The sequence below is a fragment of the Carettochelys insculpta genome, chromosome 29, assembly GCF_033958435.1.
Source record: "Carettochelys insculpta isolate YL-2023 chromosome 29, ASM3395843v1, whole genome shotgun sequence".
Classification (NCBI taxonomy): domain Eukaryota; kingdom Metazoa; phylum Chordata; order Testudines; family Carettochelyidae; genus Carettochelys; species Carettochelys insculpta.
Window position 1 is genome coordinate 1,750,454 of NC_134165.1, and position 12,611 is coordinate 1,763,064.

The 12,611-nt window shown below is 71.9% G+C and overlaps 1 protein-coding gene across 10 annotated transcripts in view; it reads right to left on the reverse strand.

Moving 5' to 3' along the window:
* Positions 1 to 7,081: 7,081 nt before the first annotated feature.
* The window catches only part of DOCK6 (dedicator of cytokinesis 6), a 49,144-nt gene continuing 43,614 nt past the window's right edge, over positions 7,082 to 12,611 (reverse strand). For 6 of the 10 annotated variants that reach the window (XM_074980333.1, XM_074980332.1, XM_074980331.1 and 3 more), the window contains 8 exons: positions 12,490 to 12,504; positions 11,096 to 11,221; positions 10,679 to 10,768; positions 10,194 to 10,430; positions 9,602 to 9,745; positions 9,295 to 9,401; positions 8,429 to 8,596; positions 7,082 to 8,180 (listed from right to left, as the gene is read on the reverse strand). In XM_074980333.1, coding sequence (XP_074836434.1) covers positions 8,138 to 8,180; positions 8,429 to 8,596; positions 9,295 to 9,401; positions 9,602 to 9,745; positions 10,194 to 10,430; positions 10,679 to 10,768; positions 11,096 to 11,221; positions 12,490 to 12,504 — 930 coding nt within the window. In that variant the 3' untranslated portion in view covers positions 7,082 to 8,137. The other 4 variants (XM_074980328.1, XM_074980329.1, XM_074980336.1 and 1 more) reach the window with 4 other exon arrangements.

The window sequence follows — 12,611 nt, forward strand, 5'->3', positions numbered from 1 at the left end:
CGCAGCGCCTGGCACGTTGGGCCCCGATCCCGGCCCGGGTCTGCGCAGCGCCTGGCACATCGGGCCCCGATCCCGGCCCGGGTCTGCGCAGCGCCTGGCACGTCGGGGCCCCGATCCCGGCCCGGGTCTGTCTAGCGCCTGGCACGTCGGGGCCCGATCACGCCTGGGGTCTGGGCAGCGCCTGGCACGTCGGGGCCCGATCACGCCTCGGGTCTGGGCAGCGCCTGGCACCTCAGGGCCCTGATCCCGGCCCCACAAGGTCATGGCTGGCCCTGCAGAGCCCGCGGTGGTGCCAGGAGGCTCTGGGGGAATTTAGGGCCCCAATTAGAACCTCCAGCTGCTTAGCAGATGGCATTTATTAGGTGGATGACGGTAGTGCTCACATTCCCCGCTCCCCCCAGCCCAGCTGTGCCAGGCCCTGCCCAGAGAGCTGCCCAGGCTGGGGTGCCAGGGGCCCATGGGGCTAGGCCAGGGTTAACGCATAGCTGCAGTGGGGGTCCAGCTCTGCCCTTGGCACGAGATTGCCGCTGGCCCTGGCTGGGGTGCGGGTGGTTGGTGCTGAGCTGTCACAAGGGGCTGGTGGGCAGCACTGGGCCTGGGCGTTACAGACACCGGGGGGAGCCGTTGCCAGGCCCCTTGCAGGCAGCGGCAGAGGCAGGAGCTGGACCCCCCAGCCCCTGAGCACACTGCTCCCCCCCATGCCCGTGCCTGTGCCCGCTGCGTGGGGCTGGCTCCTGCAGCCTGGGCTCTAGCATCAGATGTCACATGGGGCAGAGCTGGGGGCTGCTCGGGCCTTGGCCTGAACTATGGGGGGCCACTGAGTCATCTGTGTGGTGGGCTGGGCAGCTCACCTGCACCCTTTGCATGCTGCTCTGGGCAGCGCCCAGCAGAGGGGAAGGGGGGGGGGTGGGTGGGACAGTGCAGGGGGCAGGCAGTGCCCAGCAGAGGGGAGGGGTGGTGGGTGGGACAGTGCAGGGGGCAGGCAGTGCCCGGCAGAGGGGAGGGTGGGTGGGTGGGACAGTGCAGGGGGCAGGCAGTGCCCGGCAGAGGGAGGGGGGGTGGGTGGGACAGTGCAGGGGGCAGGCAGTGCCCGGCAGAGGGGAAGGGGGGTGGGTGGGACAGTGCAGGGGGCAGGCAGTGCCCGGCAGAGGGAGGGGGGGTGGGTGGGACAGTGCAGGGGGCAGGCAGTGCCCGGCAGAGGGGAAGGGGGGTGGGTGGGACAGTGCAGGGGGCAGGCAGCGCCCGGCAGAGGGGAAGGGGGGTGGGTGGGACAGTGCAGGGGGCAGGCAGCGCCCGGCAGAGGGGAAGGGGGGTGGGTGGGACAGTGCAGGGGGCAGGCAGCGCCCGGCAGAGGGGAAGGGGGGTGGGTGGGACAGTGCAGGGGGCAGGCAGCGCCCGGCAGAGGGGAAGGGGGGTGGGTGGGACAGTGCAGGGGGCAGGCAGCGCCCGGCAGAGGGGAAGGGGGGTGGGTGGGACAGTGCAGGGGGCAGGCAGCGCCCGGCAGAGGGGAAGGGGGGTGGGTGGGACAGTGCAGGGGGCAGGCAGCGCCCGGCAGAGGGGAAGGGGGGTGGGTGGGACAGTGCAGGGGGCAGGCAGTGCCCGGCAGAGGGAGGGGTGGTGGGTGGGACAGTGCAGGGGGCAGGCAGTGCCCGGCAGAGGGGAAGGGGGGTGGGTGGGACAGTGCAGGGGGCAGGCAGTGCCCGGCAGAGGGGAAGGGGGGTGGGTGGGACAGTGCAGGGGGCAGGCAGCGCCCGGCAGAGGGAGGGGTGGTGGGTGGGACAGTGCAGGGGGCAGGCAGTGCCCGGCAGAGGGAGGGGTGGTGGGTGGGACAGTGCAGGGGGCAGGCAGTGCCCGGCAGAGGGGAAGGGGGGTGGGTGGGACAGTGCAGGGGGCAGGCAGCGCCCGGCAGAGGGAGGGGGGGTGGGTGGGACAGTGCAGGGGGCAGGCAGTGCCCGGCAGAGGGGAAGGGGGTGGGTGGGACAGTGCAGGGGGCAGGCAGTGCCCGGCAGAGGGAGGTGGGGTGGGTGGGACAGTGCAGGGGGCAGGCAGTGCCCGGCAGAGGAAGGGGGGTGGGTGGGACAGTGCAGGGGGCAGGCAGTGCCCGGCAGAGGGGAAGGGGGGTGGGTGGGACAGTGCAGGGGGCAGGCAGTGCCCGGCAGAGGGGAAGGGGGGTGGGTGGGACAGTGCAGGGGGCAGGCAGCGCCCAGCAGAGGAAGGGGGGTGGGTGGGACAGTGCAGGGGGCAGGCAGTGCCTGGCAGAGGGGAAGGGGGGTGGGTGGGACAGTGCAGGGGGCAGGCAGCGCCCGGCAGAGGGAGGGGGGCGGGTGGGACAGTGCAGGGGGCAGGCAGCGCCCGGCAGAGGGGAAGGGGGGTGGGTGGGACAGTGCAGGGGGCAGGCAGCGCCCGGCAGAGGGGAAGGGGGGTGGGTGGGACAGTGCAGGGGGCAGGCAGCGCCCGGCAGAGGGGAGGGGTGGGTGGGACAGTGCAGGGGGCAGGCAGCGCCCGGCAGAGGGGAAGGGGGGTGGGTGGGACAGTGCAGGGGGCAGGCAGCGCCCGGCAGAGGGGAGGGGGGGTGGGTGGGACAGTGCAGGGGGCAGGCAGCGCCCGGCAGAGGAAGGGGGGTGGGTGGGACAGTGCAGGGGGCAGGCAGCGCCCGGCAGAGGGGAAGGGGGGTGGGTGGGACAGTGCAGGGGGCAGGCAGCGCCCGGCAGAGGGGAAGGGGGGTGGGTGGGACAGTGCAGGGGGCAGGCAGTGCCCGGCAGAGGGGAAGGGGGGTGGGTGGGACAGTGCAGGGGGCAGGCAGCGCCCGGCAGAGGGAGGGGGGGTGGGTGGGACAGTGCAGGGGGCAGGCAGTGCCCGGCAGAGGGGAAGGGGGGTGGGTGGGACAGTGCAGGGGGCAGGCAGCGCCCGGCAGAGGGGAGGGGTGGTGGGTGGGACAGTGCAGGGGGCAGGCAGTGCCTGGCAGAGGGGAGGGGGGGTGGGTGGGACAGTGCAGGGGGCAGGCAGCGCCCGGCAGAGGGGAAGGGGGGTGGGTGGGACAGTGCAAGGGGCAGGCAGTGCCCGGCAGAGGGGAAGGGGGGTGGGTGGGACAGTGCAGGGGGCAGGCAGCGCCCAGCAGAGGAAGGGGGGTGGGTGGGACAGTGCAGGGGGCAGGCAGTGCCCGGCAGAGGGGAAGGGGGGTGGGTGGGACAGTGCAGGGGGCAGGCAGCGCCCGGCAGAGGGAGGGGGGGTGGGTGGGACAGTGCAGGGGGCAGGCAGCGCCCGGCAGAGGGGAAGGGGGGTGGGTGGGACAGTGCAGGGGGCAGGCAGCACCCGGCAGAGGGGAAGGGGGGTGGGTGGGACAGTGGAGGGGGCAGGCAGCGCCCGGCAGAGGGGAAGGGGGGTGGGTGGGACAGTGCAGGGGGCAGGCAGCGCCCGGCAGAGGGGAGGGGGGGTGGGTGGGACAGGGCAGGGGGCAGGCAGCGCCCGGCAGAGGGGAAGGGGGGTGGGTGGGACAGTGCAGGGGGCAGGCAGTGCCCGGCAGAGGGAGGGGGGTGGGTGGGACAGTGCAGGGGGCAGGCAGCGCCCGGCAGAGGGGAAGGGGGGTGGGTGGGACAGTGCAGGGGGCAGGCAGCGCCCGGCAGAGGGGAAGGGGGGTGGGTGGGACAGTGCAGGGGGCAGGCAGCGCCCGGCAGAGGAAGGGGGGTGGGTGGGACAGTGCAGGGGGCAGGCAGCGCCCGGCAGAGGAAGGGGGGTGGGTGGGACAGTGCAGGGGGCAGGCAGTGCCCGGCAGAGGAAGGGGGGTGGGTGGGACAGTGCAGGGGGCAGGCAGCGCCCGGCAGAGGGGAAGGGGGGTGGGTGGGACAGGGCAGGGGGCAGGCAGTGCCCGGCAGAGGGAGGGGTGGTGGGTGGGACAGTGCAGGGGGCAGGCAGCGCCCGGCAGAGGGAGGGGGGGTGGGTGGGACAGTGCAGGGGGCAGGCAGCGCCCGGCAGAGGGGAAGGGGGGTGGGTGGGACAGTGCAGGGGGCAGGCAGCGCCCGGCAGAGGGGAAGGGGGGTGGGTGGGACAGTGCAGGGGGCAGGCAGCGCCCGGCAGAGGGGAAGGGGGGTGGGTGGGACAGTGCAGGGGGCAGGCAGCGCCCGGCAGAGGGGAAGGGGGGTGGGTGGGACAGGGAAGGGGGCAGGCAGCACCCGGCAGAGGGGAAGGGGGGTGGGTGGGACAGTGCAGGGGGCAGGCAGCGCCCGGCAGAGGGAGGGGTGGTGGGTGGGACAGTGCAGGGGGCAGGCAGCGCCCGGCAGAGGGGAAGGGGGGTGGGTGGGACAGTGCAGGGGGCAGGCAGCGCCCGGCAGAGGGAGGGGTGGTGGGTGGGACAGTGCAGGGGGCAGGCAGCGCCCGGCAGAGGGGAAGGGGGGTGGGTGGGACAGGGCAGGGGGCAGGCAGCGCCCGGCAGAGGGGAAGGGGGGTGGGTGGGACAGTGCAGGGGGCAGGCAGCGCCCGGCAGAGGGGAAGGGGGGTGGGTGGGACAGTGCAGGGGGCAGGCAGTGCCCGGCAGAGGGAGGGGTGGTGGGTGGGACAGTGCAGGGGGCAGGCAGTGCCCAGCAGAGGGGAAGGGGGGTGGGTGGGACAGTGGAGGGGGCAGGCAGCGCCCGGCAGAGGGAGGGGTGGTGGGTGGGACAGTGCAGGGGGCAGGCAGCGCCCGGCAGAGGGGAAGGGGGGTGGGTGGGACAGTGCAGGGGGCAGGCAGCGCCCGGCAGAGGGGAAGGGGGGTGGGTGGGACAGGGCAGGGGGCAGGCAGTGCCCGGCAGAGGGAGGGGTGGTGGGTGGGACAGTGCAGGGGGCAGGCAGCGCCCGGCAGAGGGGAAGGGGGGTGGGTGGGACAGTGCAGGGGGCAGGCAGCGCCCGGCAGAGGGGAAGGGGGGTGGGTGGGACAGTGCAGGGGGCAGGCAGCGCCCGGCAGAGGGGAAGGGGGGTGGGTGGGACAGGGAAGGGGGCAGGCAGCGCCCGGCAGAGGGGAAGGGGGGTGGGTGGGACAGTGCAGGGGGCAGGCAGCGCCCGGCAGAGGGAGGGGTGGTGGGTGGGACAGTGCAGGGGGCAGGCAGCGCCCGGCAGAGGGGAAGGGGGGTGGGTGGGACAGTGCAGGGGGCAGGCAGCGCCCGGCAGAGGGAGGGGTGGTGGGTGGGACAGTGCAGGGGGCAGGCAGCGCCCGGCAGAGGGGAAGGGGGGTGGGTGGGACAGGGCAGGGGGCAGGCAGCGCCCGGCAGAGGGGAAGGGGGGTGGGTGGGACAGTGCAGGGGGCAGGCAGCGCCCGGCAGAGGGAGGGGTGGTGGGTGGGACAGTGCAGGGGGCAGGCAGTGCCCAGCAGAGGGGAAGGGGGGTGGGTGGGACAGTGGAGGGGGCAGGCAGCGCCCGGCAGAGGGAGGGGTGGTGGGTGGGACAGTGCAGGGGGCAGGCAGCGCCCGGCAGAGGGGAAGGGGGGTGGGTGGGACAGTGCAGGGGGCAGGCAGCGCCCGGCAGAGGGGAAGGGGGGTGGGTGGGACAGGGCAGGGGGCAGGCAGTGCCCGGCAGAGGGAGGGGTGGTGGGTGGGACAGTGCAGGGGGCAGGCAGCGCCCGGCAGAGGGGAAGGGGGGTGGGTGGGACAGTGCAGGGGGCAGGCAGCGCCCGGCAGAGGGAGGGGGGGTGGGTGGGACAGTGCAGGGGGCAGGCAGCGCCCGGCAGAGGGGAAGGGGGGTGGGTGGGACAGTGCAGGGGGCAGGCAGTGCCCGGCAGAGGGGAAGGGGGGTGGGTGGGACAGTGCAGGGGGCAGGCAGTGCCTGGCAGAGGGGAAGGGGGGTGGGTGGGACAGTGCAGGGGGCAGGCAGCGCCCGGCAGAGGGAGGGGGGTGGGTGGGACAGTGCAGGGGGCAGGCGGCGCCCGGCAGAGGGGAAGGGGGGTGGGTGGGACAGTGCAGGGGGCAGGCGGCGCCCGGCAGAGGGGAAGGGGGGTGGGTGGGACAGTGCAGGGGGCAGGCGGTGCCCGGCAGAGGGGAAGGGGGGTGGGTGGGACAGGGCAGGGGGCAGGCAGCGCCCGGCAGAGGGGAAGGGGGGTGGGTGGGACAGTGCAGGGGGCAGGCAGTGCCCGGCAGAGGGAGGGGTGGTGGGTGGGACAGTGCAGGGGGCAGGCAGTGCCCGGCAGAGGGAGGGGTGGTGGGTGGGACAGTGCAGGGGGCAGGCAGTGCCCGGCAGAGGGAGGGGTGGTGGGTGGGACAGTGCAGGGGGCAGGCAGCGCCCGGCAGAGGGGAGGGGGGTGGGTGGGACAGTGCAGGGGGCAGGCAGCGCCCGGCAGAGGGGAAGGGGGGTGGGTGGGACAGTGCAGGGGGCAGGCAGCGCCCGGCAGAGGGGAAGGGGGGTGGGTGGGACAGTGCAGGGGGCAGGCAGCGCCCGGCAGAGGGGAGGGAGGGAGGGAGCGCAGGCAGCAGCCAGGTACATCCGGCACAGGCCTCTGCTGGCTCTGTTGGGTCCCCCGTCTGTGCCCGGCCTTCTCCTGCTCGGGGACCATCAAACCCCTGAGCTGGGCCCATCTGAGCACTGACAGCTCGACACAGCCCCAGGGCAGCTAATCCCCCCAAGGAACCAGCTTCCCCTGTGCCCCTGGCACACCACCTGGCCGAGCCCAGCCCAGCTGGGTTCTTTTCCCAGTGCCAGGCAAGGCTGTCCCTGACTTCAGTTTCCCCTTTGTGGTGGGGCCTGACTTGGCCAGTGAGCCTGGGCAGCGCCCACCCGGCTCCAGTCGCTTGGCCTGTTGTCCCGCACCTGGCAGAGGCCTGGCACCATCATGTGCCACAAGCTGCCAAACTGGTTGTGTCTGGCAGTGCAGCTGCAAGCCAGGGCAGGTGGCAGGGGACGGGCTCCCCAGGGAGCCTCTACCGCTGGCCAGCAGCACCACCTGCCATTCTGTGCCTCAGTTTACCCAGAAAGCCTTGGTGAGCGCGAGCGTGTCAGGCGGGGACTGCAGCTGCCCAGCACTTGAGGACTGGACGGCGGCCATCAGATGGCCCCTCCCTGCGCCGGGTGGGGGTCTGCACGGCTCCTCCCTCCCACATCAGCCCCACTGGAAAACAAACCAGACGCAGCTCCAGGAATTCAAACAATCAAAAGGGTTTTGGTTTTATTGTTAAATCGCTTTATAAATAAACCCGGCTGACGCCTCACCCCAGGCCCTGGCCAGGAGGAGGCTGAGGGGAGGCCCCATGTTCCCTTGTGTGTGTGTGGGGGGGCTCTGGGGCAGAGCCCGGCTCAGAATGAGGCAGGATGGGGCCGTGCTGGTGGGGTTCAACCCCCCGCCATTGAATGGGGCACTGGGGAAGAGGTATCCCCTGGCCTGCCCCTCCCAAACCTGTGCCCCACTGCTGCTCGAGCAGCCCCCATTCCCTGACTCACTTCCAACGGCCTCACAGCTGGGTAACCCGGCCCCCGGCCCCCTCCTTCCAGACCTCAGCTAATGACCCCCCGAGGGGCTCAGGGGAGACGCTGGGGGGTGTCAGGGTGAGAAGAGAAAAAGGTGGGGGGAGGAGGGGGGAGAGGCTTGGCCAGGCACTTGGGGAGCAGGAAGGCTCCCGCTGCCCCCCCAGCACAGGGCCTGGGCAGAGGCTGTGTCTCACTGCCCCTGAGGTTAGGGGGCCGAGACCCTCAAGCACCCAGGGGCCTTGGCTTCGGAGAGCAGCTGGGGGGGCCTGGCCCACGCAGAGCCAGGACTCCTGGGTCCCCTTCCCGTTGCTGGGAAGAGGAGGGGGAGGGGTTGTCCATGGCCTCCCTCCCCCATCCAGACCCAGCATCCAGCTTGCTGCACCGCTCTCCCGGGGGCTCCCGACCCGCTTCCGCTCCGCCCCAGGCCGCTGCGCTGAGCTCGGTCCAGACACACGGCCCCCGGCCGGACTGGGGCCATCCAGCCTCCACCAGCCGTGTGCCGCAGGAGACGCCAGGCCTGGCCCGCGCCTGCCCTTGGCGCCCAGCCGGCAGAGAACGGCCCCGATGCGGCACCCGCCCGGGCCGAGGGGGCGGAGCTGGCCAGCGGGGGTGGACGGGGTCGGCGCCATGTGGGGGACTTGGCCAGGCACTGGGGAGCCGCCAGGGAGTGCCCCGCTGGGCTGGCAGAGCAGATGCAGCTGGTCCCACCAGCTCCTCAGCCCTCCGGCTTGTGCAGGCTCGACCTGTTCAGAGAATTGCTGCGGGGAGAGGGGAACCGCCCGTGAGTGCAGCAGGTGGAAGGGACCCGCGCTGAGCCCCCACCCGGAGAACAGGGCAGTCCTAGATTCATTCCCTGGGGAGGGGAGGGGAGTGATGTGCAGTGGTTAGAGCGGGTACTGGGAGCCAAGACTCCTGGGTCCCCTTCTGGCTCTGCCCGGGATTCCCTGCGTGACCTGCCTCCTCTCTGCCTGTCCCCGGGGCCTGCAGCGCCCGGCGTGGGGCTCACCGGCGTGAGGCGCGTGGGACGACCGGGGCGTAGAGCTGGGGGATGCGGCGGCAGAGCAGGGGCTGCAGCGCGTCCCGGAGGCGCTGGTAGTTCCGCTCCAGCTCCCGGTGATACTCGCGCTGGTCGGGCCCAATCAGCGACTTGTTCTTCCGCAGGGCGTCCTCGCACCTGGAACCGAGGGGGGTGCTAGGGCGGGGCGGGGGGCTCCCGGCCCACAGGGGAGAGGAGCTGGGGGGCTCGGAGCCCCACAAAGGGACCCCAAGAGGGGCTGGGGCTGAGCTGGTAAGTCTGATGTGGCAGGAGTGTGACATGGTGGGCTGGATGAGGGTAAGAGTGTTCGGGGGCAGTGTGATGGGGACTGTGCAATGGGGGGCAGTGAGACTGGGCTGCGCAGTGGGGCAGGGAGATGGCGCAGTGGGGCAGGGAGATGGCACAGTGGGGCAGGGAGATGGGGCTGTGCAGTGGGGCAGTGAGATGGCGCAGTGGGGCAGGGAGATGGGGCTGTGCAGTGGGGCAGGGAGACGGGGCTGTGCAGTGGGGCAGGGAGACGGGGCTGTGCAGTGGGGCAGGGAGATGGGGCTGCGCAGTGGGGCAGGGAGATGGGGCTGTGCAGTGGGGCAGGGAGATTGCACAGTGGGGCAGGGAGATGGGGCTGCACAGTGAGGCAGGGAGATGGCGCAGTGCAGTGGGGCAGGGAGATGGGGCTGTGGGGCAGGGAGATGGGGCAGTGGGGCAGGGAGATGGGGCTGCACAGTGGGGCAGGGAGATGGCGCAGTGGGGCAGGGAGATGGCGCAGTGCAGTGGGGCAGGGAGATGGCGCAGTGGGGCAGGGAGATGGGGCTGTGCAGCGAGCAGAGGGGAGATACCGTTTGGTGAAGTCCTTGAAGCAGAGCCGCAGTTTGTTGTGGTGCCGGTAGAGCCGGGGGTCGTCCGGGATCTCAGCCAGGAACACCTGGGCCACCTCCAGTGGGCCCTGGGCAACGGGGGCTGGTCAGTGCCAGCAGAGACACCCCGTCCCCCTCACGCCCAACCCGCCACCTCGCCAGTGCCCCTCCGCCCCATCTTTCCCCCCCGGGACAAAGGGCAGAGGCCGCCGGGCACGGCCAGCGGGGGCATGTGGGTGCACTTGTCCCGTCCGGTGCCCGATGCCCCCACGGCCCGGCCCGACCCGACCTGGTTGACGGTGGTGCCCACGCAGCCCTGTAGCACCATCTGCAGCATCTTGGCATCAGCCGGGTCCTGGTGGGTGGCAAAGGCCAGTTCCTGCGTCTTCTTCTGCATGTCCTCGATGGCCACCTCGATGGGGGTGAGGATGATCTGGGGGCGCCGGAGGGGGCAGCTCAGCCCCCAGGGCACAGCTGGGGGGGGGTGGCTGCCCACCCTCCTACTCTTGATCCCAGCCACCCCCCACTTCAGTCCCCATAATCCAGCTCCCCAACAAGCCGCCCCCCACCCCGCAGCCCAGTGCCCCCTGAGCCCCACAGCCCAGCACCCCCCTCAACCCCCCCGCCCCACAGCCCAGCGACCCCCCCGAGATCACAGCCCAGAGCCCCAAGTGCCCCCCGAGCCCCCACCCCACAGCCCAGTGCCCTGAGTGCCCCGAGCCCCCACCCTGCAGCCCAGAGCCCCGAGTACCCCCTGAGCCCCCTGCCCCACAGCTGAGCACCCCCCGAGCCTGCTGCCCAGGACCCGCTGGCAAGACCCTGCCTTACAGCCCAGAGCCCCCGCGCTCCACAGCCCAGTGCCCCTCAGCCGGCGGGCGCACCTCCTCCTTGTGCACGACAGGCAGGCGGGTGCGGATGTAAGGGAAGGCGTGCGAGGTGGTGAGCAGCGTGCGACGCTTGTGCTGCTGGTGCAGCTCGCCGTGGGCCCGGCCGTCCCGCGTGAAGGGCGTGCAGAAGACGAAGGAGCGCAGGTTGTAGTTCCTCTCGAAGTAGGAGACCCGCTCCTTCAGCTCGTAGGTATCGAAGAAGGGCTCCACGTAGGTCAGCTGGATGTAGGCCTGGGGGGGATGACACTGAGGGGGGCGGGCTGGGGAGCTGCCCCGGCAGGAGCACCCGGCTCACCCCACCCCCTCAGCTGGGTGAGGCCAGAGCTGCCTCTGGGCCTCAGTTTCCCCTTGCGCTGCATGTGCCTCAGCGCCTGTCTTGCTGTGTCCACACAGAACCACCGGGGGGTAAAGGGGGAGACTGATCTCCGCCAGGTCCGAGCGGCACCCAGTGCCGTGGGGGGAGGGGCCGGTCCCATTACCTTCCCAGGCTCCAGCCTGGCCTTGTCCACGGGGTTGGAGTCTTTGATGATCTCGACCACCTCGTCCCCGAAGCGCTGGGTGTAGAACTCCTGGGGAGGCCACCAGTCAGTCCCCAGCCGGGGGAGTCTCCGGCCATGGCCCCAGCCGGCTTCCCCGGCTGGCTGCAGAGCCCCAGCGCGTGGCTGGGGTGTCTGAGCCCTGCCCCAGCCAGGTGGGATCTGCTCCGGCACCCAGAGCCCCCAGTGACAGGCGGAGGAGACAGGCACCTGCAGCCCAAGGCTGCTGCGGGGCGGGAGCAGTGGGTGGCACAGTGCAGGTACCCAGGACAGCCGCCAAGTGTCAGCAGGACCCCTGGGGGCAGCCCCAGCCCCCGGGGACGGCTGCAGCCCCGGGCCCCCCACCCGCCCCCAGCTCACCTCCAGCCGGTGGGAGATCTCCGCCAGCTTGGTGATGGATGGCTCCTTATACACAAACTCCTGCTCGTCCAGGTCCCCGAACTTGGCACCATAGAACCCGACCCGGAAATAGGTCCCGAACATGCGCTGGGGCCTGGGGCAGAGCGCGGCTGGTAAGCAGAGCTGAGCTGGGCGGGGCCGGGCCAGGGGAGGGGCCAAGAGCCGGCAGCCGGAAGCATTGCACAGGCTCGGCCCGCCCGTAAGTGCGGCCACTTCTGGGGTGCAGTGCAGCAGCGTCACACAACAACTTGGCAGCAGGGGAGAGCGTGAGTGCCTTGTCCCTGCTGCACAGCGCCCCCTAGTGCCCGGCACGGTCCTTGTCTCAGCCCCTGCCCCACCCGAGGTTTCCCCTGCTCTTCATCTGGGTCCAGCTGCGCCCCAGCAAGACCCGTCCCAGGCCTGGCCCGCAGCTCTGGCCGGCCGCCTCCTGGCTGTTCTGGAGGTTGAACGGCCGTAGGGGAGCCCTGGGACCCCGCTGACAGGCTGGGGGGGCTGACGCTCTGGGAGCCTGCAGGGGGCAGTGGGGCCCACTGGTGACAGCCCAGGGTTTCTCCCCAGCTCTGGGAGGGAAGTGGGGGCTAGTGGTTAGAGCTCGTCCAGATTTGGGAAGAGAACCCAGGAGTCCTGGCTCCCAGCTTTCCCACCCTCACCGTAACCACCAGCTTCCACTCCCCTCTCGGCACAGTCTCCCGCCCCCCTGCTCGGCTCTGGGCCTCCCCTGCACCCAGCTGGGCTCCCACAGTTCAGAGGCCACAGCCCAGGGACCTCCCAGCTCTGCAAGGCCCCTCGGGGGCGACTTACCACAGCAGGACGGAGCCGGGGGAGCAGCAACGGACGGGGCCGGCGGCGGGAGAGAGGACGAAAGCAGCAGGTGAGCCGGGGGGAGCTGGGACAGATCTCCCCCCCAGCTATGGGGCTGAAGCCACAATATATGCAGCCCCCCATCCCCCAGACCTGCCCCCCGGGAGGTGAAAGGCGGCAGGCTGGCGCATTGGGGCAGGGGGCTGCACCCCAGCCGGGGGGGTTTCCCGCCCTGGCCCAGCCCTTTCCAGCCAGGGATCCGGACCCCTCAGCCTGGGACAGCCAAAGCCTTCCAACTCAGCACACCCAGGGTCACTCGCAGCAGGGAGCGCATGGCTCCTAACCACTAGGCCCCACTCCCCTCCCCGAGCAGCGAACCCAGGAGTCCTGGCTCCCTGTCCCCCGCTCTAACCACTGGGCCCCACTCCCCTCCCCAAGCTGGACAGGTGCAGGGTTAGTGGCAGCCCGGACCATGCACGGAAGTGGCGGGGAGGGCGCCACACACACAAGGGGGGGCAGGCGGGGAGCACACACAAAGGCACACAGGGTCCTACCTCCCAGCCAGCGCTCTGACGGACGGCGAGCAGGAGAGAGGAGAGAGCAGGTCAGTGGCAGTGGGACCCCCCGGCATGGCCCGATTCCCCCCCACTCCGAGTGATGCCTGTGGGGGCTGGGC